Source organism: Scyliorhinus canicula, chromosome 21, assembly GCF_902713615.1.
Source record: "Scyliorhinus canicula chromosome 21, sScyCan1.1, whole genome shotgun sequence".
Classification (NCBI taxonomy): Eukaryota; Metazoa; Chordata; class Chondrichthyes; order Carcharhiniformes; family Scyliorhinidae; genus Scyliorhinus; species Scyliorhinus canicula.
In genome coordinates this window covers 7,964,505-7,990,626 of record NC_052166.1, presented here as the reverse complement: position 1 = coordinate 7,990,626, position 26,122 = coordinate 7,964,505, and the positions used below count along the sequence as shown (strand labels likewise).

General features: G+C 49.2%; 1 protein-coding gene across 2 annotated transcripts; it reads left to right on the top strand.

The window, feature by feature from the left end:
• The first annotated feature begins 273 nt into the window (after positions 1–273).
• Positions 274–23,152, top strand: LOC119955710 (platelet glycoprotein Ib alpha chain-like). Of its 2 annotated transcripts, XM_038782189.1 has the most exons (3): positions 274–296; positions 5,583–5,718; positions 21,882–23,152. In XM_038782189.1, the coding sequence occupies exon 3, from the start codon at positions 22,216–22,218 to the stop codon at positions 22,792–22,794; it is 579 nt and encodes a 192-aa protein (XP_038638117.1). In that variant the 5' UTR covers positions 274–296; positions 5,583–5,718; positions 21,882–22,215; the 3' UTR covers positions 22,795–23,152. The 2 variants fall into 2 exon arrangements, with proteins under 2 accessions (XP_038638117.1, XP_038638116.1); XM_038782188.1 differs by lacking the exon at positions 274–296 and having other exon boundaries at positions 5,459–5,718.
• Positions 23,153–26,122: the final 2,970 nt, after the last annotated feature.

Below are 26,122 nucleotides of genomic sequence, written 5' to 3'. Positions count from 1 at the left end.
CCCAAGCAGGCAAGCTCTGACTGGCGGATAACTTGACCAATCGATAGGCGAAAGACCCGTGACGTAAAAAGCAGGAGCGGGTATCCGGTAGCCGTGACGTCATGCTGTCGCCGGCCCGCTTCTGCGCTTGCGCCGGCCTGCTGGGTTGGGGATGAGCTGTCAATCAAATAGTAGGAGCACAAAGAGGATGGAGAGAGTGACAGGGAACGGAAGACAGACAGATACACACAGACAGACGGAAGGAGGGAGGGAAGGAGGGAAAAAGATAAAGATTTAGATTTGTCACGTGTATCGAGGTAAAGTGTAAAGTATTGTTCTGTGTACAGTCCAGACAGATCATTCCATACCAGAAAGAACATAGGGCATGCAGAAATACACCATGTAAATTCATAGACACTGGCATCAGTTGAAGCATACAGATATAATGCTGCAACAGTAGAGAAGATGCATAGAGAGATCAGTTGAGATGGCAGAAGTGAATTCCGGTAGAAGGTAGTATGGGTGGCACTTCACGGTGAGGTATTCCATCTCCAGGGAGCAGTCGTTTGCGAGGGTCGACATGCCTGAGCACCAGGAGGAATTGACAACAAGGCAAACCCCACCACTCTCCAGGTAGAAAGAGAGAAGCAAATAGAGGTGGAGAAAGATGGAGGAAGAGAGAGGGAGAAAGAGAGAGAGAGGGAGAAAGATAGATAAAGGGGAAAGATAGATGGAGAGGGAGAAAGATAGAGAGAGAGGCAAAAGAGAGAGAGAGAGGGAGAAAGATACAGAGGGTGAAAGAGAGAGACAGAGGAACAGAAAGGAGAAAGAGACAGGCAGAGAGGAAGATGGGGAACGCGAGAGCCTGAATGTGAGCATGAGTGACCGACAGCGTGAGTCACCGAGGAACACCAAGAGTGATTGAGGGAAAACACCTCAAGCGAGAGATTGAGTGACCGAGGTAGAGTGCGAATCTCAGAGATACAATTGACTGAGGAAGAGTGCCACAGACCGAGAGAGCGCACGAGTGACCAAGCGAGAGCGCGAGTGACCAAGTGAGAGCGCGAATGACCAAGCGAGAGCGCGAGTGACCAAGCGAGAGCGCGAGTGACCAAGCGAGAGTGCGAGTGACCAAGCGAGAGCGCGAGTGACCAAGCGAGAGTGCGAATGACCAAACGAGAGTGCGAATGACCAAACGAGAGTGCCAGTGACAAAGCGAGAGTGCGAGTGACCAAGCGAGAGTGCGAGTGACCAAGCCAGAGCGTGAGTGCCCAAGCGAGAGTGCGAGTGACCAAGCGAGAGCGCGAGTGACCAAGCGAGAGCGCGAGTGACCAAGCGAGAGTGCGAATGACCAAGCGAGAGTGCGAGTGACCAAGCGAGAGTGCGAGTGACCAAGCAAGAGTGTGAGTGACCAAGCGAGAGGGAGAGTGACCAGGCGAGAGGGAGAGTGACCAAGCGAGAGCGCGAGTGACCAAGCGAGAGAGCGAGTGACCAAGCGAGAGAGCGAGTGACCAAGCGAGAGTGCGAGTGACCAAGCAAGAGTGCGAGTGACCAAGCGAGAGTGCGAATGACCAAACGAGAGGGAGAGTGACCAAGCGAGAGTGCGAATAACCAAACGAGAGGGAGAGTGACCAAGCGAGAGAGCGAGTGACCATGCGAGAGCGCGAGTGACCAAGCAAGAGTGCGAGTGACCAAGCGAGAGTGCGAATGACCAAACGAGAGTGAGCGTGACCAAGCGAGAGTGCGAATAACCAAACGAGAGGGAGAGTGACCAGGCGAGAGGGAGAGTGACCAAGCGAGAGCGCGAGTGACCAAGCGAGAGAGCGAGTGACCATGCGAGAGCGCGAGTGACCAAGCAAGAGTGCGAGTGACCAAGCGAGAGTGCGAATGACCAAACGAGAGGGAGAGTGACCAAGCGAGAGGGAGAGTGACCAAGCGAAAGGGAGAGTGACCAAGCGAGAGCGCGAGTGACCAAGCGAGAGAGCGAGTGACCATGCGAGAGCGCGAGTGACCAATCGAGAGCGCGAGTGACCACGCGAGAGTGCGAGTGACCAAGTGAGAATGCGAGTGACGAAGCGAGAGTGTGAGTGACCAAGTGAGAATGAGAGTGACCAACCGAGAGCGCGAGTGACCAAGTGAGAATGCGAGTGACCAAGCGAGAGCGCGAGTGACCACGCGAGAGCGCGAGTGACCAAGCGAGAGTGCGAGTGACCAAGCGAGAGTGTGAGTGACCAAGCGAGAGAGCGAGTGACCAAGCGAGAGTGCGAGTGACCAAGCGAGAGTGCGAGTGACCAAGCGAGAGAGCGAGTGACCAAGCGAGAGTGCGAGTGACCAAGCGAGAGTGTGAGTGACCAAGCGAGAGTGCGAGTGACCACGCGAGAGTGCGAGTGACCAAGCGAAAGTGCCAGTGACCAAGCGAGAGTGTGAGTGACCAAGCGAGAGTGCGAGTGACCACGCGAGAGTGCGAGTGACCAAGCGAGAGTGCGAGTGACCAAGCGAGAGTGCGAGTGACCAAGCGAGAGTGCGAGTGACCAAGCGAAAGTGCCAGTGACCAAGCGAGAGTGCGAGTGACCAAGCGAGAGTGCGAGTGACCAAGCGAGAGTGCGAGTGACCAAGCGAGAGTGCGAGTGACCAAGCGAGAGCGCGAGTGACCAAGCGAGAGCGCGAGTGACCAAGCGAGAGTGCGAATGACCAAGCGAGAGTGCGAGTGACCAAGCGAGAGTGCGAGTGACCAAGCGAGAGTGCGAGTGACTAAGCAAGAGGGAGAGTGACCAGGCGAGAGGGAGAGTGACCAAGCGAGAGCGCGAGTGACCAAGCGAGAGAGCGAGTGACCAAGCGAGAGAGCGAGTGACCAAGCGAGAGTGCGAGTGACCATGCGAGAGCGCGAGTGACCAAGCAAGAGTGCGAGTGACCAAGCGAGAGTGCGAATGACCAAACGAGAGGGAGAGTGACCAAGCGAGAGTGCGAATAACCAAACGAGAGGGAGAGTGACCAGGCGAGAGGGAGAGTGACCAAGCGAGAGCGCGAGTGACCAAGCGAGAGAGCGAGTGACCATGCGAGAGCACGAGTGACCAAGCAAGAGTGCGAGTGACCAAGCGAGAGTGCGAATGACCAAACGAGAGGGAGAGTGACCAAGCGAGAGGGAGAGTGACCAAGCGAAAGGGAGAGTGACCAAGCGAGAGCGCGAGTGACCAAGCGAGAGAGCGAGTGACCAAGCGAGAGCGCAAGTGACCAAGTGAGAATGCAAGTGACCAAGCGAGAGTGCGAGTGACCAAGCGAGAGTGCGAGTGACGAAGCGAGAGTGTGAGTGACCAAGTGAGAATGAGAGTGACCAACCGAGAGCGCGAGTGACCAAGTGAGAATGCGAGTGACCAAGCGAGAGCGCGAGTGACCACGCGAGAGCGCGAGTGACCAAGCGAGAGTGCGAGTGACCAAGCGAGAGTGCGAGTGACCAAGCGAGAGAGCGAGTGACCAAGCGAGAGTGCGAGTGACCAAGCGAGAGTGCGAGTGACCAAGCGAGAGCGCGAGTGACCAAGCGAGAGCGCGAGTGACCAAGCGAGAGCGCGAGTGACCAAGCGAGAGAGCGAGTGACCAAGCGAGAGCGCGAGTGACCAAGCGAGAGCGCGAGTGACCAAGCGAGAGCGCGAGTGACCAAGCGAGAGCGCGAATGACCAAGCGAGAGCGCGAGTGACCAAGCGAGAGCGCGAGTGACCAAGCGAGAGTGCGAGTGACCAAGCGAAAGTGCCAGTGACCAAGCGAGAGTGCGAGTGACCAAGCGAGAGTGCGAGTGACCACGCGAGAGTGCGAGTGACCAAGCGAGAGTGCCAGTGACCAAGCGAGAGTGCCAGTGACCAAGCGAGAGTGCGAGTGACCAAGCGAGAGTGCGAGTGACCAAGCGAGAGTGCGAGTGACCAAGCGAGAGCGCGAGTGACCAAGCGAGAGCGCGAATGACCAAGCGAGAGCGCGAGTGACCAAGCGAGAGCACGAGTGACCAAGCGAGAGCGCGAGTGACCAAGCGAGAGCGCGAGTGACCAAGCGAGAGCGCGAATGACCAAGCGAGAGTGCGAATGACCAAGCGAGAGTGCGAGTGACCAAGCGAGAGCGCGAGTGACCAAGCGAGAGCGCGAGTGACCAAGCGAAAGTGCGAATGACCAAGCGAGAGTGCGAGTGACCAAGCGAGAGCGCGAGTGACCAAGCGAGAGCGCGAGTGACCAAGCGAGAGTGCGAGTGACCAAGCGAGAGTGCCAGTGACCAAGCGAGAGTGCGAGTGACCAAGCGAGAGTGCGAGTGACCAAGCGAGAGTGCGAGTGACCAAGCGAAAGTGCCAGTGACCAAGCGAGAGTGCGAGTGACCAAGCGAGAGTGCGAGTGACCAAGCGAGAGAGCGAGTGACCAAGCGAGAGCGCGAGTGACCACGCGAGAGAGCGAGTGACCAAGCGAGAGCGCGAGTGACCACGCGAGAGTGCGAGTGACCAAGCGAGAGTGCGAGTGACCAAGCGAGAGTGCGAGTGACCAAGCGAGAGAGCGAGTGACCAAGCGAGAGAGCGAGTGACCAAGCGAGAGCGCGAGTGACCACGCGAGAGAGCGAGTGACCAAGCGAGAGCGCGAGTGACCACGCGAGAGTGCGAGTGACCAAGCGAGAGTGCGAGTGACCAAGCGAGAGTGCGAGTGACCAAGCGAGAGAGCGAGTGACCAAGCGAGAGCGCGAGTGACCACGCGAGAGAGCGAGTGACCAAGCGAGAGCGCGAGTGACCACGCGAGAGTGCGAGTGACCAAGCGAGAGTGCGAGTGACCAAGCGAGAGTGCGAGTGACCAAGCGAGAGAGCGAGTGACCAAGCGAGAGCGCGAGTGACCACGCGAGAGTGCGAGTGACCAAGCGAAAGTGCCAGTGACCAAGCGAGAGTGCGAGTGACCAAGCGAGAGTGCGAGTGACCAAGCGAAAGTGCCAGTGACCAAGCGAGAGTGCGAGTGACCAAGCGAGAGTGCGAGTGACCAAGCGAAAGTGCCAGTGACCAAGCGAGAGTGCGAGTGACCAAGTCAGAGCGTGAGTGACCAAGCGAGATAGCGAGTGACCAAGCGAGAATGCGAGTGACCAAGCGAGAGTGCGAATGACCAAGCGAGAGCGTGAGTGACCAAGCGAGAGCGCGAATGACCAAGCGAGAGCGCGAGTGACCAAGCGAGAGCGCGAGTGACCAAGCGAGAGTGCGAATGACCAAGCGAGAGTGCGAGTGACCAAGCGAGAGAGCGAGTGACCAAGCGAGAGCGCGAGTGACCAAGCGAGAGCGCGAGTGACCAAGCGAGAGCGCGAATGACCAAACGAGAGTGCGAATGACCAAACGAGAGTGCGAGTGACCAAGTGAGAGCGTGAGTGACCAAGCCAGAGCGCGAGTGACCCAGCGAGAAGAAGAACAAGAAGAAGAACAGGTGGAGGATGAGGTGGATATTTTTAGTTCTGGAAAGTTGGCAGAATTACAACAGAAAGATGTAGGAAAAAAACGGATGTACCAGAAAGCATACAGGGAAGTGGAATCTGAGTGTGTACCAGAATGTTATTATCTTAAAAATTATATCTTAATGAGAAAATGGAGACCTTTACATATGCAGGCGGATGAAAAGTGGCCAGAAGCTCATCAAGTGGTATTGCCAGTATGGTTGAAAATGGCACAGTTGAAGTGCAGTTGCAGCCAATGGAGCTCACCCACAGTGATTGTACAAAAACCGGACGGTAACCTACGATTGGGTAAGGACTAAAGAAAGGTTAATGCAGTTACAAGGACAGACTCTTATCCTATCCCACGGTTGGAGGATTGAGAAGGTGGGACAATCAGCTATTATCTCCAAACTGGATTTACTTAAAGTTTACCGGCAGGTACCCAGTCCGAAAGGGCGAAGGAGATTTCAGCTTTTGTGACTCCAAATGGTTTTATACCAGGCATTGTCAAACTCAGGGGCCACGACCGGCTGCAAGCGGCCTTCAAAATGGATGCGAACATGTAAAAAAAATGCGGCCACACTGCGCATACATGCCAGATAACTATGCAATACGCGCCGATGATCGGGCACGCATGCGCAGTGCGGCTTTTTCTTTAAAAGGACGCAACTTTTTGTTTTCCAAGTTCGGGGCTGTTTTATTCATTAAATTCATTTATTTTATTCATTTTATTTTTATTTTTTCTTACATGTTCGGGGAGGTTTTAAAGGATAAAATTTTTCGGAAAAAAATGCAGAACTTTGGACAGATGCAGACTCCATACTTTCCGACACCAGAAGGCTTCACCTTCATCCAACAGTTTCCATTGGTGGGTGGAGCGTGTAAGAACATAAGAACATAAGAACTAGGAGCAGGAGTAGGCCATCTGGCCCCTCGAGCCTGCTCCGCCATTCAATGAGATCATGGCTGATCTTTTGTGGACTCAGCTCCACTTTCCGGCCCGAACACCATAACCCTTAATCCCTTTATTCTTCAAAAAACTATCTATCTTTACCTTAAAAACATGTAATGAAGGAGCCTCAACTGCTTCACTGGGCAAGGAATTCCATAGATTCACAACCCTTTGGGTGAAGAAGTTCCTCCTAAACTCAGTTCTAAATCTACTTCCCCTTATTTTGAGGCTATGCCCCCTAGTTCTGCTGTCACCCGCCAGTGGAAACAACCTGCCCGCATCTATCCTATCTATTCCCTTCATAATTTTAAATGTTTCTATAAGATCCCCCCTCATCCTTCTAAATTCCAACGAGTACAGTCCCAGTCTACTCAACCTCTCCTCATAATCCAACCCCTTCAGCTCTGGGATTAACCTAGTGAATCTCCTCTGCACACCCTCCAGCGCCAGTACGTCCTTTCTCAAGTAAGGAGACCAAAACTGAACACAATACTCCAGGTGTGGCCGCACTAACACCTTATACAATTGCAACATAACCTCCCTAGTCTTAAACTCCATCCCTCTAGCAATGAAGGACAAAATTCCATTTGCCTTCTTAATCACCTGTTGCACTTGTAAACCAACCTTCTGTGACTCATGCACTAGCACACCCAAGTCTCTCTGAACAGTGGCATGCTTTAATATTTTATCGTTTAAATAATAATCCCGTTTGCTGTTATTCCTACCAAAATGGATAACCTCACATTTGTCAACATTGTATTCCATCTGCCAGACCCGAGCCCATTCACTTAACCTATCCAAATCCCTCTGCAGACTTCCAGTATCCTCTGCACTTTTCGCTTTACCACTCATCTTAGTGTCATCTGCAAACTTGGACACATTGCCCTTGGTCCCCAACTCCAAATCATCAATGTAAATTGTGAACAATTGTGGGCCCAACACGGATCCCTGAGGGACACCACTAGCTACTGATTGCCAACCAGAGAAACACCCATTTATCCCAACTCTTTGCTTTCTATTAATTAACCAATCCTCTATCCATGCTACTACTTTACCCTTAATGCCATGCATCTTTATCTTATGCAGCAACCTTTTGTGTGGCACCTTGTCAAAGGCTTTCTGGAAATCCAGATATACCACATCCATCGGCTCCCTGTTATCTACTGCACTGGTAATGTCCTCAAAAAATTCCACTAAATTAGTTAGGCACGACCTGCCTTTTACGAACCCATGCTGCGTCTGCCCAATGGGACAATTTCTATCCAGATGCCTCGCAATTTCTTCCTTGATGATAGATTCCAGCATCTTCCCTATTACCGAAGTTAAACTCACTGGCCTATAATTTCCTGCTTTCTGCCTACCTCCTTTTTTAAACAGTGGCGTCACGTTTGCTAATTTCCAATCCACCGGGACCACCCCAGAGTCTAGTGAATTTTGGTAAATTATCACTAGTGCATCTGCAATTTCCCTAGCCATCTCTTTTAGCACTCTGGGATGCATTCCATCAGGGCCAGGAGACTTGTCTACCTTTAGCCCCATTAGCTTGCCCATCACTCCCTCCTTAGTGATAACAATCGTCTCAAGGTCCTCACCTGTCATAGCCTCATTTCTATCAGTCACTGGCATGTTATTTGTGTCTTCCACTGTGAAGACCGACCCAAAAAACCTGTTCAGTTCCTCAGCCATTTCCTCATTTCCCATTATTAAAACTCCCTTCTCATCCTCTAAAGGACCAATATTTACCTTAGCCACTCTTTTTTGTCTTATATATTTGTAAAAACCTTTACTGTCTGTTTTTATATTCTGAGCAAGTTTACTCTCATACTCTATCTTACTCTTCTTTATAGCTTTTTTAGTAGCTTTCTGTTGCCCCCTAAAGATTTCCCAGTCCTCTAATCTCCCAGCAATCTTTGCCACTTTATATGCTTTTTCCTTCAATTTGATACTCTCCCTTATTTCCTTAGATATCCACGGTCGATTTTCCCTCTTTCTTCCGTCCTTCCTTTTTGTTGGTATAAACCTTTGCTGAGCACTGTGAAAAATCGCTTGGAAGGTTCTCCACTGTTCCTCAACTGTTCCACCATAAAGTCCTAGCTCCCAGTCTACCTTAGCTAGTTCTTCTCTCATCCCCTTGTAATCTCCTTTGTTTAAACACAAAACACTAGTATTTGATTTTACTTTCTCACCCTCCATCTGTATTTTAAATTCCACTATATTGTGATCGCTCCTTCCGAGAGGATCCCTAACTATGAGATCATGAATCAATCCTGTCTCATTACACAGGACAAGATCTAGGACCGCTTGTTCCCTCGTAGGTTCCATTACATACTGTTCTAGGAAACTATCGCGGATACATTCTATAAACTCCTCCTCACGGTTGCCTTGACCGACCTGGTTAAACCAATCGACATGTAGATTAAAATCCCCCATGATAACTGCTGTACCATTTCTACATGCATCAGTTATTTCTTTGTTTATTGCCTGCCCCACCATCTCGTTACTATTTGGTGGCCGATAGACTACTCCTATCAGTGACTTTTTCGCCTTACTATTCCTGATTTCCACCCAAATGGATTCAACCTTATCCTCCATAGCACCGATGTCATCCCTTACTATTGCCCGGATGTCATCCTTAGATAACAGAGCAACACCACCTCCCTTACCATCCACTCTGTCCTTCCGAATAGTTTGATACCCTCGGATATTTAACTCCCAGTCGTGACCATCCTTTAACCATGTTTCAGTAATGGCCACTAAATCATAGTCCTTCACGATGATTTGTGCCACCAACTCATTTACTTTATTCCGAATACTACGAGCATTCAGGTAAAGTACACTTATGTTGGTTTTTTTACCTCTGTTTTGAATCTTAACATCTCCAGTTTTATTCCTTTTGTTATTACTGGGCCTATTCACTGTGCTCCCCTCAGTCACTGTACCTTGTACTGTCGCCCTTATGGATTTCTGACTATGTCTTCTCTGCCTTGCACTTTTCCCCTTACTTCCTTTTGTTTCTGTCCCTGTTTTACTACCTTCCAACTTCCAGCATTGGTTCCCATCCCCCTGCCACATTAGTTTAAACCCTCCCCAACAGCTCTAGAAAACACCCCCCCTAGGACATTGGTTCCAGTCCTGCCCAAGTGCAGACCGTCCGGTTTGTACTGGTCCCACCTCCCCCAGAACCGGTCCCAATGCCCCAGGAATATGAATCCCTCCCTCTTGCACCATCTCTCGAGCCACGCATTCATCCTATCTATCCTGACATTCCTACTCTGACTAGCTCGTGGCACTGGTAGCAATCCTGAGATTATTACCTTTGAGGTCCTACTTTTTAGTTTAACTCCTAACTCCCTGAATTCCGCTTGTAGGACCTCATCCCGTTTTTTACCTATATCGTTGGTGCCTATGTGCACCACGACAGCTGGCTGTTCACCCTCCCCCCCTAGAATGTCCTGCAGCCGCTCCGAGACATCCTTGACCCTTGCACCAGGGAGGCAACATACCATCCTGGAGTCTCGATTACGTCCACAGAACCGCCTGTCTATTCCCCTTACGATCGAGTCCCCTATCACTATAGCCCTGCCATTTTTCTTCCTGCCCTGCTGTGCAGCAGAGCCAGCCACGGTGCCATGAACCTGGCTGCTGCTGCCTTCCCCTGGTGAGCCATCTCCCTCAACAGTATCCAAAGCGGTATATCTGTTTTGCAGGGAGATGACTGCAGGGGACACCTGCACTGCCTTCCTACTCTTGCTCTTTCTTTTGGTCACCCATTTTCTATCTCCCTCAGTAACCTTCACCTGCGGTGTGACCAACTCGCTAAACGTGCTATCCACGACCTCCTCAGCATCGCGGATGCTCCAAAGTGAGTCCATCCGCAGCTCCAGAGCCGTCAAGCGGTCTAACAAGAGCTGCAACTGAACACACTTCTTGCACGTGAAGGAGCCAGGGACAGTGGACGTGTCCCTGAGCTCCCACATCGCACACGAGGAGCATGACACGGGTCTGGGATCTCCTGCCATGTCTTAAACCCTTGGTAAACTTAAACAACTACAATTTCAAAATAAAAATAAATAAATTAGACAATGAACAGAAAAAGAGAGACTACTTACCAGTCACTTACCAGGGTTAAAGAGCACCTCCTCACACTCTGCACCGAATTACCTCACTGCACCAAATTACCAAATTTCAATCCTCCACTCTGTACGAGTCTCACTCCGGATGAGTCTCCTGGAAAGTGCTTGCTTACTTTGTGCGCAGTCTCTCTGTCTTTTATACAGACCTCAGCTAACCGATGACTCAAAAAAATACCTTAACTTCAAAGAGAAGAAGACAATGTGCCCCTAAACAGGTGTAGGAGGGCCTAAGGGACCCAAAACCATTTCCTCCGTTTTTGCCAGCAGCAAACAAGGTCAGAGAAATGAAGTGAAATGAAAAAAATAGTGGGTCGCGCAGGTAGGCCGGCGTGGGTCGCGAAGGTCGGCCGGGTTGCGTCCCGAAGGTTAGCCGTGTTGGTAAAAATGGGTCCCCGGCAATACTGTTTGAAGAACACTGGTGTATACCAATTCAAAGTTATGCCATTTAGCATGAAAAAACGGCCCAGCCATATTTCAACGGTTAACTAACAAAGTCATTTCAGGATTACCCAATTGTGCAATGTGCATGGATGATCTGGTGATTTTTAGTCAGACATGGAAAGAACATTTGAAACATCTGATGGATGTATTCGATCGACTTCAGGAGGCGGGTTTGGTGATAAACCTAGCCAAAAGTGAGTTTGGAAAAGCCCAAATCATGTTCCTTGGCCATACAATTGAACATGGACAAATGGTCCCACGGGATGTGAAAGCAAAAGTTATTGGGGAGTTCCCAATACCCTCGACACAAAGGGAAATAATGAGATATCCTGGCTTGAGTGGTTTTCACCGTACATTTGTGTCATATTTTAGCAGCATGGTTGCTCCACTGACAGACTTGCTGGCGAGTGTAGCAAATGTCAGTGGACGGCAGAGTGTCAAAAGGCATTTGATGGCCAAAAGGCTGTGCTAACCACTGCTCCTGTGTTAGCCACCCCAATTTACACAAGGAGACTATTGATGTGAGTGCTGTGAGGGTAGGTTCTGTGCTCTACCAAGTAGATGATGAAGGAATAGAGCGGCCTATTGAGTATTTTTCCAAAAAATTAAATGATCACCAGGAGAAGTGTTCAATAATTGAAAGGGGACTTTGAGCTTGATGCTGGCTTTGCAACATTTTAACATTTGTGTAACCAACAATTCGTCTGAAGCAATTATATATACTGATCATAATCCATTGACTTTTTGGAGAAAATCAAGAATAAAAATGCCAGAATGTTTCGATGTAGTTTATTATTACAGCCCATTTAATTTAAATCTTACACATTTGGCAGGAAGGGAAAACGTGATAGCTGATGCTTTGCTTCGAAACAAAAAGCAGTAAGGGGGAAAGTGTAAAGCAGAGAAGCCATAGTCAAAAATCAAAAAGGGCGACAGTACAGGGAGCAGTGAGTGAGGAGAGTGTGAAAAGGGAGGTGGCCAATGCAGGATTGAGGGTGTTGTACCTAAATGCGCACAGTATACGGAACAAGGTCAATGAGCTTGTTGCGCACATTGAAATTGGCCGGTGCAATGTTGCGGGCACCACAGAGACGTGGCTGCAAGGAGGTCAGGGCTGGGATCTAAATATCCAAGGATATATGTCCTAGCGAAAGGACAGGCAGATGGGCAAAGGGGGCGGGGTTGCATTGTTAGTGAGGAATTAAGTTAAATCGATAGCAAGGAACGATATAGGATCAGAAGGCATAGGATCTCTGTAGGTAGAGTTGAGGAATCCAAAAGGTAAAAAGACCCTGCTGGCAGTTATGTACAGGGCCTCCTCGCAGTAGTCAGGATGTGGGGCAGAAAATAAATCAGGTGATAGAAATTGCATGTAAAAAAGGCAACATTATAATAATCATGGGGGACTTCAACATGCAGGTGAAATGTGAAAATCTGGTTGGTAGTGGATCCCAAGAAATGGAATTTGTGGAATGTATAAGAGATGTTTTCTGGGAGCAGCTTGTGACAGAGCCTACCAGGGAACAGACAATTCTGGATTTGGTGATGTGTAATGAAGCAGACTTGATTAGGGAACTTAAGGTGAAGGAACTCTGAGGGAGCAGTGACCACAATATGATCGAATTTACCCTGCAGTTTGAGAGGGAGAAGCTGCAATCAGATGTAATGGTATTACAATTAAATAAGGGTAACTATAAAAACATGAGGGAGGATCTGGCCAGAGTTAATTGGAAAAGGAGCCGAGCAGGGAAGACAGTGGAACAGCAACGGCAGGAGTTTTTGGGGAGTTATTAGGAAGGCACAACAGAAATTCATCCCAAGGAGGATGAATAAGGGGAGGACAAGGCATCCATGGCTGATGAGGGATGCCAAGGACAGCATAAAGGCTAAAGAAAAAGTATTCAAAATGGCGAGGGTTAGTGGGAAACCAGAGGATTGGGAAGCCTTTAAAAGCGAGCAGAAAACAAAAAAGCAATAAGGGAGGAGAAGATGAAGTATGAATGCAAGCTAGCAGATAGGAAGAGATTTTTTCAATATGTTAAAAGTAAGAGAGAGGCAAAAATAGACATTGGACCACGAGAAAATGTGGCTGCAGCAGTAATAATAGGAAACAAAGAAATGGCAGATGAACTGAATAGTTACTTTGCATAGTCTTCACGGTGGAAGAAACCAGTGGGATGCCAGAACTCCAGGAAAACGAGGTGGCTGAGGTGAGTGCAGTGACCATTAATAAGGAGAAGGTTCTGGGGAAACTGCAAGGTCTGAAGATGGATAAGTTCACCTGGACCAGATGGACTACACCCCAGGGTCCTAAAAGAGATAGCTGAGGAAGCTGTGGAGGCATTAGTGATGATATTTCACGAATCACTGGAGGCAGGAAGGGTCCCAGAGGACTGGAAAGTGGCTAATGTAACACCACTGTTTAAGAAGGGAGCGAGGCAGAAGATGGAAAATTATCGGCCGGTTAGCCTGACTTTGGTCATTAGTAAGATTTTAGAGTCTGTTATTAAAGATGAGACCGCAAAGTACTTCGAAGGGCATGGTAAAATAGGACTGAGTCAGCACGCCTTTGTCAAAGGGAGGTCGTGTCTAACAAATCTGTTCTTTGAGGAGGTAACAAGGAAGTTAGACAAAGGAGAATCAGTGGACGTGATTTATTTAGATTTCCAGAAGGCCTTTGACAAGTGACACATAGGAGATTGTTAAATAAGTTAAGAGCTCAAGGTGTTCAGGGTGAGATCCTGGCATGAATAGAGGATTGGCTGACTGGCAGAAGGTAGAGAGTGGAGATAAAGGGGTCTCTTTCAGGATGGCCGGTGACTAGTCGTGTGCCTCAGGGCTCGGTGCTGGGACCACAACTTTTTACAATATACATTAATTATCTGGAAGAAGGTACTGAAGACACTGTTGGTAAGTTTGCAGATGATACAATGATCTGCAGAGGGACACGTAGTATTGAGGAAGCAAGGGGGATGTAGAAGGACTTGGACAAGCTAGGAGAGTGGGCAATCAAGTGGCAAATGAAATACAATGTTTAAAAGTGTGAGGTTATGCACTTTGGAAGGAGGAATTTAGGCATAGACTATTTTCGAAATGGGGAACTGCTTCGGAAAGCAGAAGCACAAAGGATTTGGGAATCCTTGTTCACGATTCTCTTCAGGTTAATGTGCAGGTTCAGTCGGCAGTTAAGAAGGCAAAAGCAATGTCAGCATTCATGTCAAGAGGGCTAGAATACAAGACTAGAGATGTACTTCTGAGGCTGTATAAGGTTCTGGTCAGACCCCATTTGGAATGATGTGAGCAATTTTGGGCCCCTAATCTAAGGAAGGATGTGCTGGCCTTGGAAAAGGTCCAGAGGAGGTTTACAAGAATGATGCCTGGATTGAAGAACTTGTATGAGGTACGTTTGAAGACTCTGGGTCTGTACTCGTGTGAGTTTAGAAGGGTGAGAGGGGATCTTATTGAAAGATACTGCGAGGCCTGGATAGAGTGGACGTGGAGAGGATGTTTCCACTTGTAGGAAAAACTAGAACCAGAGGACACCATCTCAGACTAAAGGGAGGATCCCTTAAAACAGAAATGAGGAATTTCTTCAGCCAGGTGGTGATGAATCTGTGGAATTCTTTGCCGCAGAAGGCTGTGGAGGCCAATTCACTGAGTGTCTTTAAGACAGAGATAGATTGGTTCTTGATTAATAAGGGGATCAGGGGTTATGGGGAGAAGGCAGGAGAATGGGGATGAGAAAATATCAGCCATGATTGAATGGAGGAGCAGACTCGATGGGCCAAGTGGCCTAATTCTGCTCCTACATCTTATGGTCTTATGGAATGTGATGAACAGCAAGTTTGATGGTGGAAAACTGTTCGCGGGAGGGAATCTCAAAGAAATCACTCAACGCTCAGGTCTGGTCCTCGCATCAAATGGTTTATTTCGCCGGCGGGGAGACGGTGTCTGTTAAAGAACCAGACCATCTCTCCACCGAACAAAGGAAAACATCCATTCTTATACATTGTCCTAAACGGCTACACAGTCTATTTCGGCTGCACTTTGTCCTATAATATTGATTATAGATTACATACATTAGTTATATATCCAATTAAATTTGACATTACGTAAAGTAATGTTGCTCTATTTACTTGCAATAAGTATAGCAGTCAATATGGTCGCCTTCCTTAATCCTAATTATGTTTACTTTCAGAGTCGCCAGGTATCTCTCGATACCGCCACAAGGTTAAACCCGAATACTGATCAAGGAGCCAATATACCAGTTAGTTAGTTCCAAGTCAATACTATTTATTTACACACACAGTAGGATCTACACATGCACAAAGTACTACAAACTAAACTATCTCTAACGCTAACGCCTATACTTAACTTCGGGTGCCCACTTAGTCAGAGGAACAATGGCCGTTGTTCTGATCTGAGGCTGTTCGGTTTGAAGAGATACAGGAGAACAGCTAAGGTCATCCGTCTGGTAGCGAGCGTTGGCCTTGAACTTACTTGCTTCTGGTGATGCTGGTGGACGGGTCTCTCCGCTTTGAGAGCCAAGTCCAAGAGAGCGATTCTCTCGTGGGGGTTCCCTCTTATACCTGGAGGGGCTTTGTGCGCTTTTAGGCGGGCCTTAAACTTGGCCCCAATTGATTGGGCAGCTTCTCGATCATTGTTATCGATCTTGTCCAATAAAGGGGTGGGTGCCCTGATGGCTGGGCGTGTCTGAGGTGGCCGTTGGCCTTGCTTTGTTTGTGTCTTTCTGGCGCCAGGATGTCTGCAATAGTATCAGTTACTTGAGTGTCATTCCTTTGGTCCCGGAGATGGGCCATCAATATGCTAATCGACCTATAGTTTCAATTCCGTCTGGGAGCTGTTTCCCACATTCAGGCTTCTGTGCCTGCTTGTTTTCTAGCATTGTCCACAGTTCCCAACATTCTTAGCGAGCGTCCATTTTGTATTCTGGAAGTGGCCATCCCAGATGGCTACACTGCTGCCTACTCCGCTGAGGACAAGGGATCGAATCCCGTCCTTGTGTAGAGTTTGCACGTTCTCCCGTGTCTGTGTAGGTTTCACCCCCACAACCGAAACATGTGCAGCTTAGATCGATTGGCCACGTTAAATTGTTCCTTAAGTGGATAAAAATTATTGGGTACTCTAAATTTGTAGAATAAAAAAGAACAAGAGGATCTGACACTGTCTGAACCAGAGGATCTGACACTGACTAAACCAGAGGGTCTGACACTGACTAAACCAGAGGGTCTGACACTGACTGAACCAGAGGATTTGACACTGTCTGAACCAGAGGATCTGACACTGTCTGAACCAGAGGATGTGACACTGTCTGAACCAGAGGATTTGACACTGACTGAACCAGAGGATTTGACACTGTCTGAACCAGAGGATGTGACACTGTCTGAACCAGAGGATTTGACACTGACTGAACCAGAGGATGTGACACTGTCTGAACCAGAGAACCCAACACAAACTGAACCAGTGGATCCAACAAGGACAGAACCAGAGGATGTGACATTCTCTGAGCAAAATAATTTGACACTGTCTGAACCAGAGGATCTGACACTGACTGAACCAGAGGATCTGACACTGTCTGAACCAGAGGATCTGACACTGTCTGAACCAGAGGATTTGACACTGTCTGAACCAGAGGATCTGACACTGTCTGAACCAGAGGATGTGACACTGTCTGAACCAGAGGATTTGACACTGACTGAACCAGAGGATTTGACACTGTCTGAACCAGAGGATTTGACACTGTCTGAACCAGAGTATCTTACGCTGATTGAACCAGAGGATTTGACACTGACTGAACCAGAGGATCTGACACTGTCTGAACCAGAGGATCTGACACTGACTGAACCAGAGGATCTGACACTGACTGAACCAGAGGATCTGACACTGTCTGAACCAGAGGATCTGACACTGTCTGAACCAGAGGATCTGACACTGTCTGAACCAGAGGATGTGACACTGTCTGAACCAGAGGATTTGACACTGACTGAACCAGAGGATTTGACACTGTCTGAACCAGAGGATGTGACACTGTCTGAACCAGAGGATTTGACACTGACTGAACCAGAGGATGTGACACTGTCTGAACCAGAGAACCCAACACAAACTGAACCAGTGGATCCAACAAGGACAGAACCAGAGGATGTGACATTCTCTGAGCAAAATAATTTGACACTGTCTGAACCAGAGGATCTGACACTGACTGAACCAGAGGATCTGACACTGTCTGAACCAGAGGATCTGACACTGTCTGAACCAGAGGATTTGACACTGTCTGAACCAGAGGATCTGACACTGTCTGAACCAGAGGATGTGACACTGTCTGAACCAGAGGATTTGACACTGACTGAACCAGAGGATTTGACACTGTCTGAACCAGAGGATTTGACACTGTCTGAACCAGAGTATCTTACGCTGACTGAACCAGAGGATTTGACACTGACTGAACCAGAGGATCTGACACTGTCTGAACCAGAGGATCTGACACTGACTGAACCAGAGGATCTGACACTGACTGAACCAGAGGATCTGACACTGTCTGAACCAGAGGATCTGACACTGTCTGAACCAGAGGATCTGACACTATCTGAACCAGAGGATCTGGTGCTTTCTGATCAATAGGACCCGACACGACTTCCGGTGGCGGTCATGGAGGAGTAGGTCGCACATTCGATAGCTCCCGCCTGAATTGGACTTTCGGACCTTTTTTCCCCAGATATTTGTGGATTTTATGAAATTAATCGGTGGAGTTAGCATCAGTAAGGAGGTTCCCCCCCCCCCGCCCCCCGCCCGATGTATGGATAGCTGGACCAGAAGTGGGCGTGTGAAACGAATTAGTCCAGACAGAGGGAAGCGAGGGGAGCTGGCAGTATGGCGATGCATGGCAGACGGCAAGGACCAGGCGGCTCAATGGCCGAAGGAGCAACAGATAGAGTTTTTCAAGAGTTGCTTTGCCGAGCTAAAAAGGGATACGTTTGACCCAATGGAAGTATCGAACGACCAAATGGTCGCGATACAGACAGTCCAGGGGAAAGTGATCCAGGAGATCAAATTAAAACACTCCAACCAAGAGGACGCGATAACTGTACTGGAGCACAAGGTGGAGGTACTAGAGGACCACCATAAGCAGATGCTGGAGGAGCTGGAGAACACAATCAGGAGGCAGAATTTAAGAATAGTTGGCCTTCCTGAAGGCATTAAGGGATCAAATGCGGGAGCGTATGTGGCGAGTATGCCGGAGTCGTTGATGGGAGCGAGCGTTTTCCCCCGACCACTGGAGCTGGATGGAGCACAGGGAAGCCCAAGGCGAATGACCCACAATGGGCCTTGGTGGTCCGTTTTCACCGATTTTCAGACAAGGAGCGCGTCATGCAATGGGCTAAGAAGGAACGGAGCAGCAAGTGGGAGAATAGTGAGGTGCGCATCTATCAGGACCTGGGTGTGAAGCTGGCCAAGGGACGTGCGGGGTTCAACCGGGCAAAGACAACCCTCTTTAAGAAGGGGGTGACGTTTGGGGTGTTATACCCGGCGAGACTGTGGGTAACGCACGAGGACCGACACTATTATTTTGAGTCGCCAGATGAAGTCTGGACATTTATTAAAGAGAAGTTAGTCTCGAGTTAAGATGGGAGGAGGCGATGGTTTGTAATTGGGTTCTGTTTTAAACAAGATTGTGGTTAGTCTTGGGCGAGAGAGCGGGTTGGGGGGACGGTTGGAGGGCGCTTTGTTTAGAAGGTGGTTGATACCGGGGGGGGGGGGGGGGGGGGGGAGTGCGCAGAGGGGGGCCCTAATGCTAGCATTACCCTTCGGGGGACTGGGTTCTGTTTTAAGTGAGTGTGTCTGTTCGGCTTTATGGTTATGCTAATGGATTTTGGAGAGATATGTTTACTTACTGGGGAATGTGATCTTGTAAATAGGTTTTTTCTATGTGGGGAGTGGGGTCCGAACAATCGGGCGATAGTCTGACCAGCGCCAGGGGTGGAGGCTATCGGGGTCAACATGGATCAGCTGACTCTCGGAAGCATGGTAGTCACCCCTCTCCCCCGTCCAGGCTGATTACTTGGAACGTGAGCGGTCTGAATGGGCCAGTGAAGAGGGCATGCGTGTTCGTGCATTTAAAGGGACGAAAGGCAAACATGGCAATGCTCCAGGACACACATCTGAAGGTCACAGACCAGATTAGATTAAAGAAGGGTTGAGTGGGTCAGGTGTTCCACTCAGGACTGGACTCGAAGTCCAGGGGTGGTAGCAATTTTGGTCAGTAAGCATTTGTGGCTGGGAGAATAGTGGCTGATAAAGGGGGTAGGTGTATCATAGTGAGTGGGAACTGGAGGGGGTCCCAGTGGTGCTCGTGAATGTCTACGCCCCGAACTGGGACAATGCGGATTTTATGAGGCGCGTGTTCGTCAAAATCCCAGACCTTGAGTCACACAACTTGGTCATGGGAGGGAACTTTAATACGGTCATTGAACCTGAATTGGATTTCTCAAAATCCAGGACAGGGAAGAGGCTGGCGGCGGCAAGGGAGCTGAAGGGCTTGATGGAACAGATGGGGGGGCATAGACACCTGGAGGTTTACATGGCCGAGGGTAAAGGAGTTTTCCTTCTTCTCCCACGTCCACAAAGTTTATTCCCGTATTAATTTTGTTGTTCTGGAGAGGGCGTTGATCCCAAAGGTGACGGGGACGGAATACTCGGTGATTACAGTTTTGAACCATGTCCCGCACTGGGTAGATTTGCGGCTTGGGAAGGAGAGAGGGCAGCATCCACTGTGGAGACTGGACGTGGGGTTGTTAGCGGACGAGGTGGTTTGCGGGCGGGTGAATAACAGTATCCATAATTATTTGGAAACAAACGACACGGGAGAGGTATCAGCAGCGATGGTCTAGGAATCCCTGAAGGCAATTATTAGAGGGGAACTCATATCGATCAGATCACATAGGGAAAAGAGGGAAAGGGCGGAGAGGGAGAGATTGGTGGACGAGATGCTCCGGGTGGATAGGAAATATGCGGAGGCCCCGGACACGGGACTCCTGAGGGAGCGGCACAAGCGTCAGGCGGAGTTTGAACTGTTGACCACAGGGAAAGCGGGAGAACAGTTGAAGAAGGCCAGGGGTGCGATGTATGAATATGGGGAGAAGGCGAGCAGGATGCTAGTGCACCAGCTTAGGAAGAGAGAGGCAGCCAGGGAGATTGGAGGAGTAAAGAATAAGGAGGGAAACTTGGTCTCAGACCCGGAGGGGGTGAATGAAGTTTTTAAGGAATTCTACACCAAACTATATGAGTTGGAACCCCTGGCGGGGGCGGAAGGGATGAGGCAATTTCTGGACCAGTTGAGGTTCCCTAGGGTGGAGGAGGGTCTGGTAGAGGGGCTGGGGGCAATGATCGAGATAGAAGAAATTATTAAGGGGCTGGAGGGCATGCAGTCGGGCAAAGCTCCGGGGCTGGATGGCACCCCAGTGGAATTTGTAAAAACATTTTCAGAGATGTTGAGCCCACTGCTGATGAGGACCTTTAATGAGGCGAGAGAGAAGGGAATCCTCCCCCCGACAACGTCACAGGCCTCGATCTCACTCATTCTGAAACGGGAGAAACCCTGAACAGCGTGGGCTTTCAGGCCAATCTCATTACTTAATGTGGATACAATCATGGCCACGAGGATAGAGGATTGTGTCCTGGGGGAGATAGGGGAAGACCAGACTGGATTCATTAAGGGCAGGAAACTTAATGCTAACGTGCGGAGGCTTTTAAATATTGTTATGATGCCCTCAGAAGGGGAGGAAACAGAGGTTGTGGCAGCGATGGATGCAGAGAAAGCTTTTGATCGGGTGGAGTGGGAGTACCTGTGGGAGGTGCTGGATGGGTTTGGGTTTGGTGAGGGTTTTATCCGGTGGGTGCGACTGCTGTACCAGGCGCCTGTAGCAAGCGTGCATGAACCGGCTTAGGTCAGAGTATTTTAAATTGCACTGGGGGAACGAGGCCCTTTCCCCGTTATTATTTGCTCTAGCCTTTGAGCGCTGGCCATAGCATTGAGCCTCAAGGAACTGGCAGGGGCTGGTCGGGGACGGAGAGGGGGGGGGGGTGGAGCATCAGGTATCGCTCCATGCAGATGATCTCCTCCTGTATATTTCGGACCCATTGGAGGGGATGGGGGAGTTCATGCGGATCTTAAGGGAATTTGGCAGTTTCTCGGGGTATAAATTGAATGTGGGGAAGAGCGAGCTGTTTGTGATCAAAGCGAAAGGACAGAAGAGACTGAGGAAGCTGCCGCTGAGGGGGGTAGAGAAGAGCTTTCGTTACCTGGGTATACAGGTGGCCCGGAAGTGGGATTTGTTGCCCAAGCTTAATCTGACCCGGCTGGTGGAACAAATGGAAGGGGACTTTAAAAGATAGGACATGCTCCCGCTGTCACTGGCCGGGAGGGTACAGACCGTGAAAATTACGGTCCTCCCCAGGTTCCTATTTGTATTCCAGTGCCTTCCCATCTTCATCCCTAAGGCCTTTTTCAAGCGGGTTAATAAGATCATCTTGGGATTTGTGTGGGCGAACAAAACCCCGCGAGTGAAGAGAGTGCTGCTGGAACGAGTCAGGGGGAGGGTGGGCTGACACTGCTGAACTTTTGCAACTACTACTGGGCGGCCAACATTGCCATGATCAGGAAGTGGGTATTCGGGGAGAGGTCGGCATGGGAGTGGTTGGAGGCGACTTGATGCAAAGGCAGCAGTTTGGGAACGCTGATAACGGCAACTCTGACGGTAGGTGTTGTGTTTGTTTGTTTTTTGTTATTTTGGGTGGTCTGTGAAGACAGAGCCGTTCAGGGAAATATCTATTTTTGCACTATGTTAATGTTTAACGCTTATTGTTCTTTTTCTGTTTTTGTTATAAAATTTTACAAATTCATCAATAAAAATATATTTTTTTTAAAACAGGACCCGACACTACATACCAGAGGATCTGACTATGACTGAACCAGTGGATCCAACACTGACTGAACCAGAGGATCTAACACTGACTAAACCAGAGGGTCTGACACTGTCTGAAACAGAGAATCTCACACTGTCTGTACAGAGCATCTCACACTGTCTGAACCAGAGGATATAACACTGCCTGAACCAGAGGATATAACACTGCCTGAACGAGAGGATCTGACACGGTCTGAACCAGAGGATCAGGCACTGTTTGAACAAGAGTATCTGAGACTCTCTGATGCTGAGAATACGACTTAGACTGAAGCAGAGGATACAACATTGACTGAACCAGGGGATGACATTGTCTGAATATGAGGATCTGATATTGTCTGAACCAGAGTATCTGACACTGGCTGAACCAGAGTATCTGACACTGGGTGAACCAGAGGCTCTGACACTGACTGTACCAGAGCATCTGACACTGTCTGGACCCGACAATCCGACACTGTCTGAACCAGAGGATTTGACACTGACTGAACCAGAGGACCTGACACTGACGGAACCAGAGGATCTGACACTGACTGGACCAGAGGGTCTGATGCTGTCTGAACCAGAGGATCTGACACTGCCAGAACCAGAGGGTCTGATGCTGTCTGAACCAGAGAGTCTGAAGCTGTCTGAACCAAAGGATCTGACACTGTCTCAACCGGAGGATCTAACACTGTCTGAAACAGAGGATCTGACACTGACTGAACCAGAGGGTCTGACACTGTCTGAACCAGAGGATCTGACACTGACTGAACCAGAGGGTCTGACACTGACTGAACCAGAGGATCTGACACTGACTGAACCAGAGGGTCTGACACTGTCTGAATCAGAGGATCTAACACTGACTGAACCAGAGGATCTGAGACTTCTGAACCAGAGGATCTGACACTGACTGAACCAGGTTTGGCGCTGGCTGAATCAGAGGATCTGACTGGCTGCACCAGAGAATCTGAGACTTTCTGAACCCGAGGATCTGGACTGTCTGAACCAGAGGATCTGGACTGTCTGAACCAGAGGATCTGGACTGTCTGAACCAGAGGATCTGGACTGTCTGAACCAGGGGATCCATAATTATCTGGACCAGTGGATCTCACTCTGTTTAATGCACTGGATCTCTCACTACCTTATCCACTGGATCCCAATCTGTCTGTTTTGTGGAATCTCACTCTGTGTGAACAAGTTGATCCCTCTGTTGCTGACCCACTGTAATTCTGTATTTAACTCTTAACTGGGTGTAATTTCCCATTCCACAATTGTTAAAAAAAAGAACGTGAATAACATTTTGCGTCACGTGAAATCCTTTCCCACTGTTTGGGGGAATCGTTTTTCCGGATCCTGACAACAGTCCAGTCAGGGAGTTTCTGGAAAGCCTCCCAAGCCGCAGGGTTGGCCAAGAGGCGTGTGCGCATGCGCCAGACCGCATTTTTGGGGGGGGGGGGGGGGGGGCGGAGAGATCGGGCATGCGCTTTGAGGGTGACGAGCGGTTGCGAGTTGCTGTGCGCAATGAGATTCCGTGAGTGGGCACGTGGAGGGAGGGCCGGGGGAGAGGATATGGATGTGTCCTGCGCGTGCGTATGCGGCGGGACTGGCGGGCAGAGGAGCTCGCGATGACTGATTCAAAAATGAACGGCCGGTAACACCTGCAGTTGCGGCACGAGGCGCCAAAGAGAGATCTCTGATTTAGCTAGAGTCAGGAATCAACTACAGCATGATGCCACATATCAGCTGGAGAGGGATCAAATACAGGGGGATCAGAGATCAACCAGAGAGGGATCAAATACAAGGGGATCAGAGATCAACCAGAGAGGGATCAAATAGAGGGAATCAGATAAACCGGAGAGGGATCAAATACAGGGGGATCAGAGATGAATTAGAGAGGGATCAAATACAAGGAATCAGATAAACCGGAGAGGAATCAAATACAGGGAATCAGAGATCAACTAGAGAGGGATCAAATACAGGGAATCAGATTAACCGGGAATCAGATAAACCGGAGAGGGATCAAATACAGGGAATTAGAGATCAACTGGAGAGGGATCAAATACAGGGAGATCAGAGATCAACTGGAGAGGGACCAAATACAGGGAATCAGAGATCAACTGGAGAGGGATCAAATACAGGGAATCAGAGATCAACTGGAGAGGGATCAAATACAGGGAGATCAGAGATCAACTGGAGAGGGACCAAATACAGGGAATCAGAGATCAACTGGAGAGGGATCAGAGATCAACTGGAGAGGGATCAAATACAGGATGATCAGAGATCAACTAGAGAGGAATCAAATACAGGGAATCAGAGATCAACTGGAGAGGGATCAAATACAGGGAACCAGAGACCAACTAGAGAGGAATCAAATACAGAAGGATCAGAGGCCAACTAGAGAGGGATCAAAAAAGGGGGATCAGAGATCGACTAGAGAGGGATCAAATACAGGGAATCAGAGATCGACTAGAGAGGGATCAAATACAGGGAATCAGAGATCAACTAGAGAGGGATCAAATACAGGGGATCAGAGGTCAACTAGAGAGATCAAATATGGGGATCAGAGACCAACTAGAGAGGGATCAAATACAGGGGGTCAGAGACCAACTAGAGAGGATCAAATACAGGGGAATCAGAGATCAACTAGAGAGGGATCAAATACAGGGGGATTAGAGATCAACTAGAGAGGGATTAATTACAGGGAATCAGAGGTCAACTAGAGAGGGATCAAATACAGGGGGATCGGAGATCAACTAGACAGGGATCAATTATAGGGGATCAGAGATCAACTAGAGAGGGATCAAATACAGGGGGTCAGAGACCAACTAGAGACAGATCAAATACATGGGGATCAGAGGTCAACTAGAGAGGGATCAATTACAGGGGAATCAGAGATCAACTGGAGAGGGGTCAATTACAGGGGAATCAGAGATCAACTGGAGCGGGATCAAATATAGGGAGATCAGAGATCAACTAGAGAGGGATCGAATACAGGGGGTCAGAGATCAACTAGAGAGAGATCAAATACAGGGAATCAGATCAACTAGAAAAGGAGCAGAGATCAACTAGAGAGGGATCAAATACAGGGGGATCAGAGACCAACTAGAGAGGGATCAAATACAGGGGGTCAGAGACCAACTGGAGAGGGATCAAATACAGGGGGATCAGAGATCAACTAGAGAGGGATCAAATACAGGGGGTCAGAGACCAACTGGAGAGGGATCAAATACAGGGGGATCAGAGACCAACTAGAGATGGATCAAAAAAAGGGAGATCAGAGACCAACTAGAGAGGGCTCAAATACAGGGAATCAGATCAACTAGAGAGGGATCAAATAGGGGCCTCACGGTAGCATGGTGGTTAGCATCAATGCTTCACAGCTCCAGGGTCCCAGGTTCGATTCCCGGCTGGGTCACTGTCTGTGTGGAGTCTGCACGTCCTCCCCGTGTGTGCGTGGGTTTCCTCCGGGTGCTCCGGTTTCCTCGCACAGTCCAAAGATGTGCGGGTTAGGTGGATTGGCCATGCTAAATTGCTCGTAGTGTAAGGTTAATGGGGGGATTGTTGGGTTACGTGGGTTTAAGTAGGGTGATCATTGCTCGGCACAACATCGAGGGCCGAAGGGCCTGTTCTGTGCTGTACTGTTCTATGTTCTATGTAAATACAGGGGGTCAGAGATCAACTAGAGAGGGGTCAATTACAGGAGAATCAGAGATCAACTGGAGAGGGATCAAATACAGGGAGATCAGATATCAACTAGAGAGGGACCAAATACAGGGGGATCAGAGATCAACTAGAGTTGGATCAAATACAGGGAATCAGAGATCAACTAGAGAGGGAGCAGAGATCAACTAGAGAGGGATCAAATACAAGGTGATCAGAGATCAACTAGAGAGGGATCAAATACAGGGGGATCAGAGATCAACTAGAGTGGGATCAAATACAGGAGGTTCAGAGATTAACTAGAGTTGGATCAAATACAGGGAATCAGAGATCAACTAGAGAGGGAGCAGAGATCAACTAGAAAGGGATCAAATACAGGGGGATCAGAGATCAACTAGACAGGGATCAATTATAGGGAATCAGATCAACTAGAGAGGGATCAAATACAGGGGGTCAGAGACCAACTAGAGACAGATCAAATACATGGGGATCAGAGAGGGGTCAATTACAGGGGAATCAGAGATCAACTGGAGAGGGATCAAATGCAGGGAGATCAGAGATCAACTAGAGAG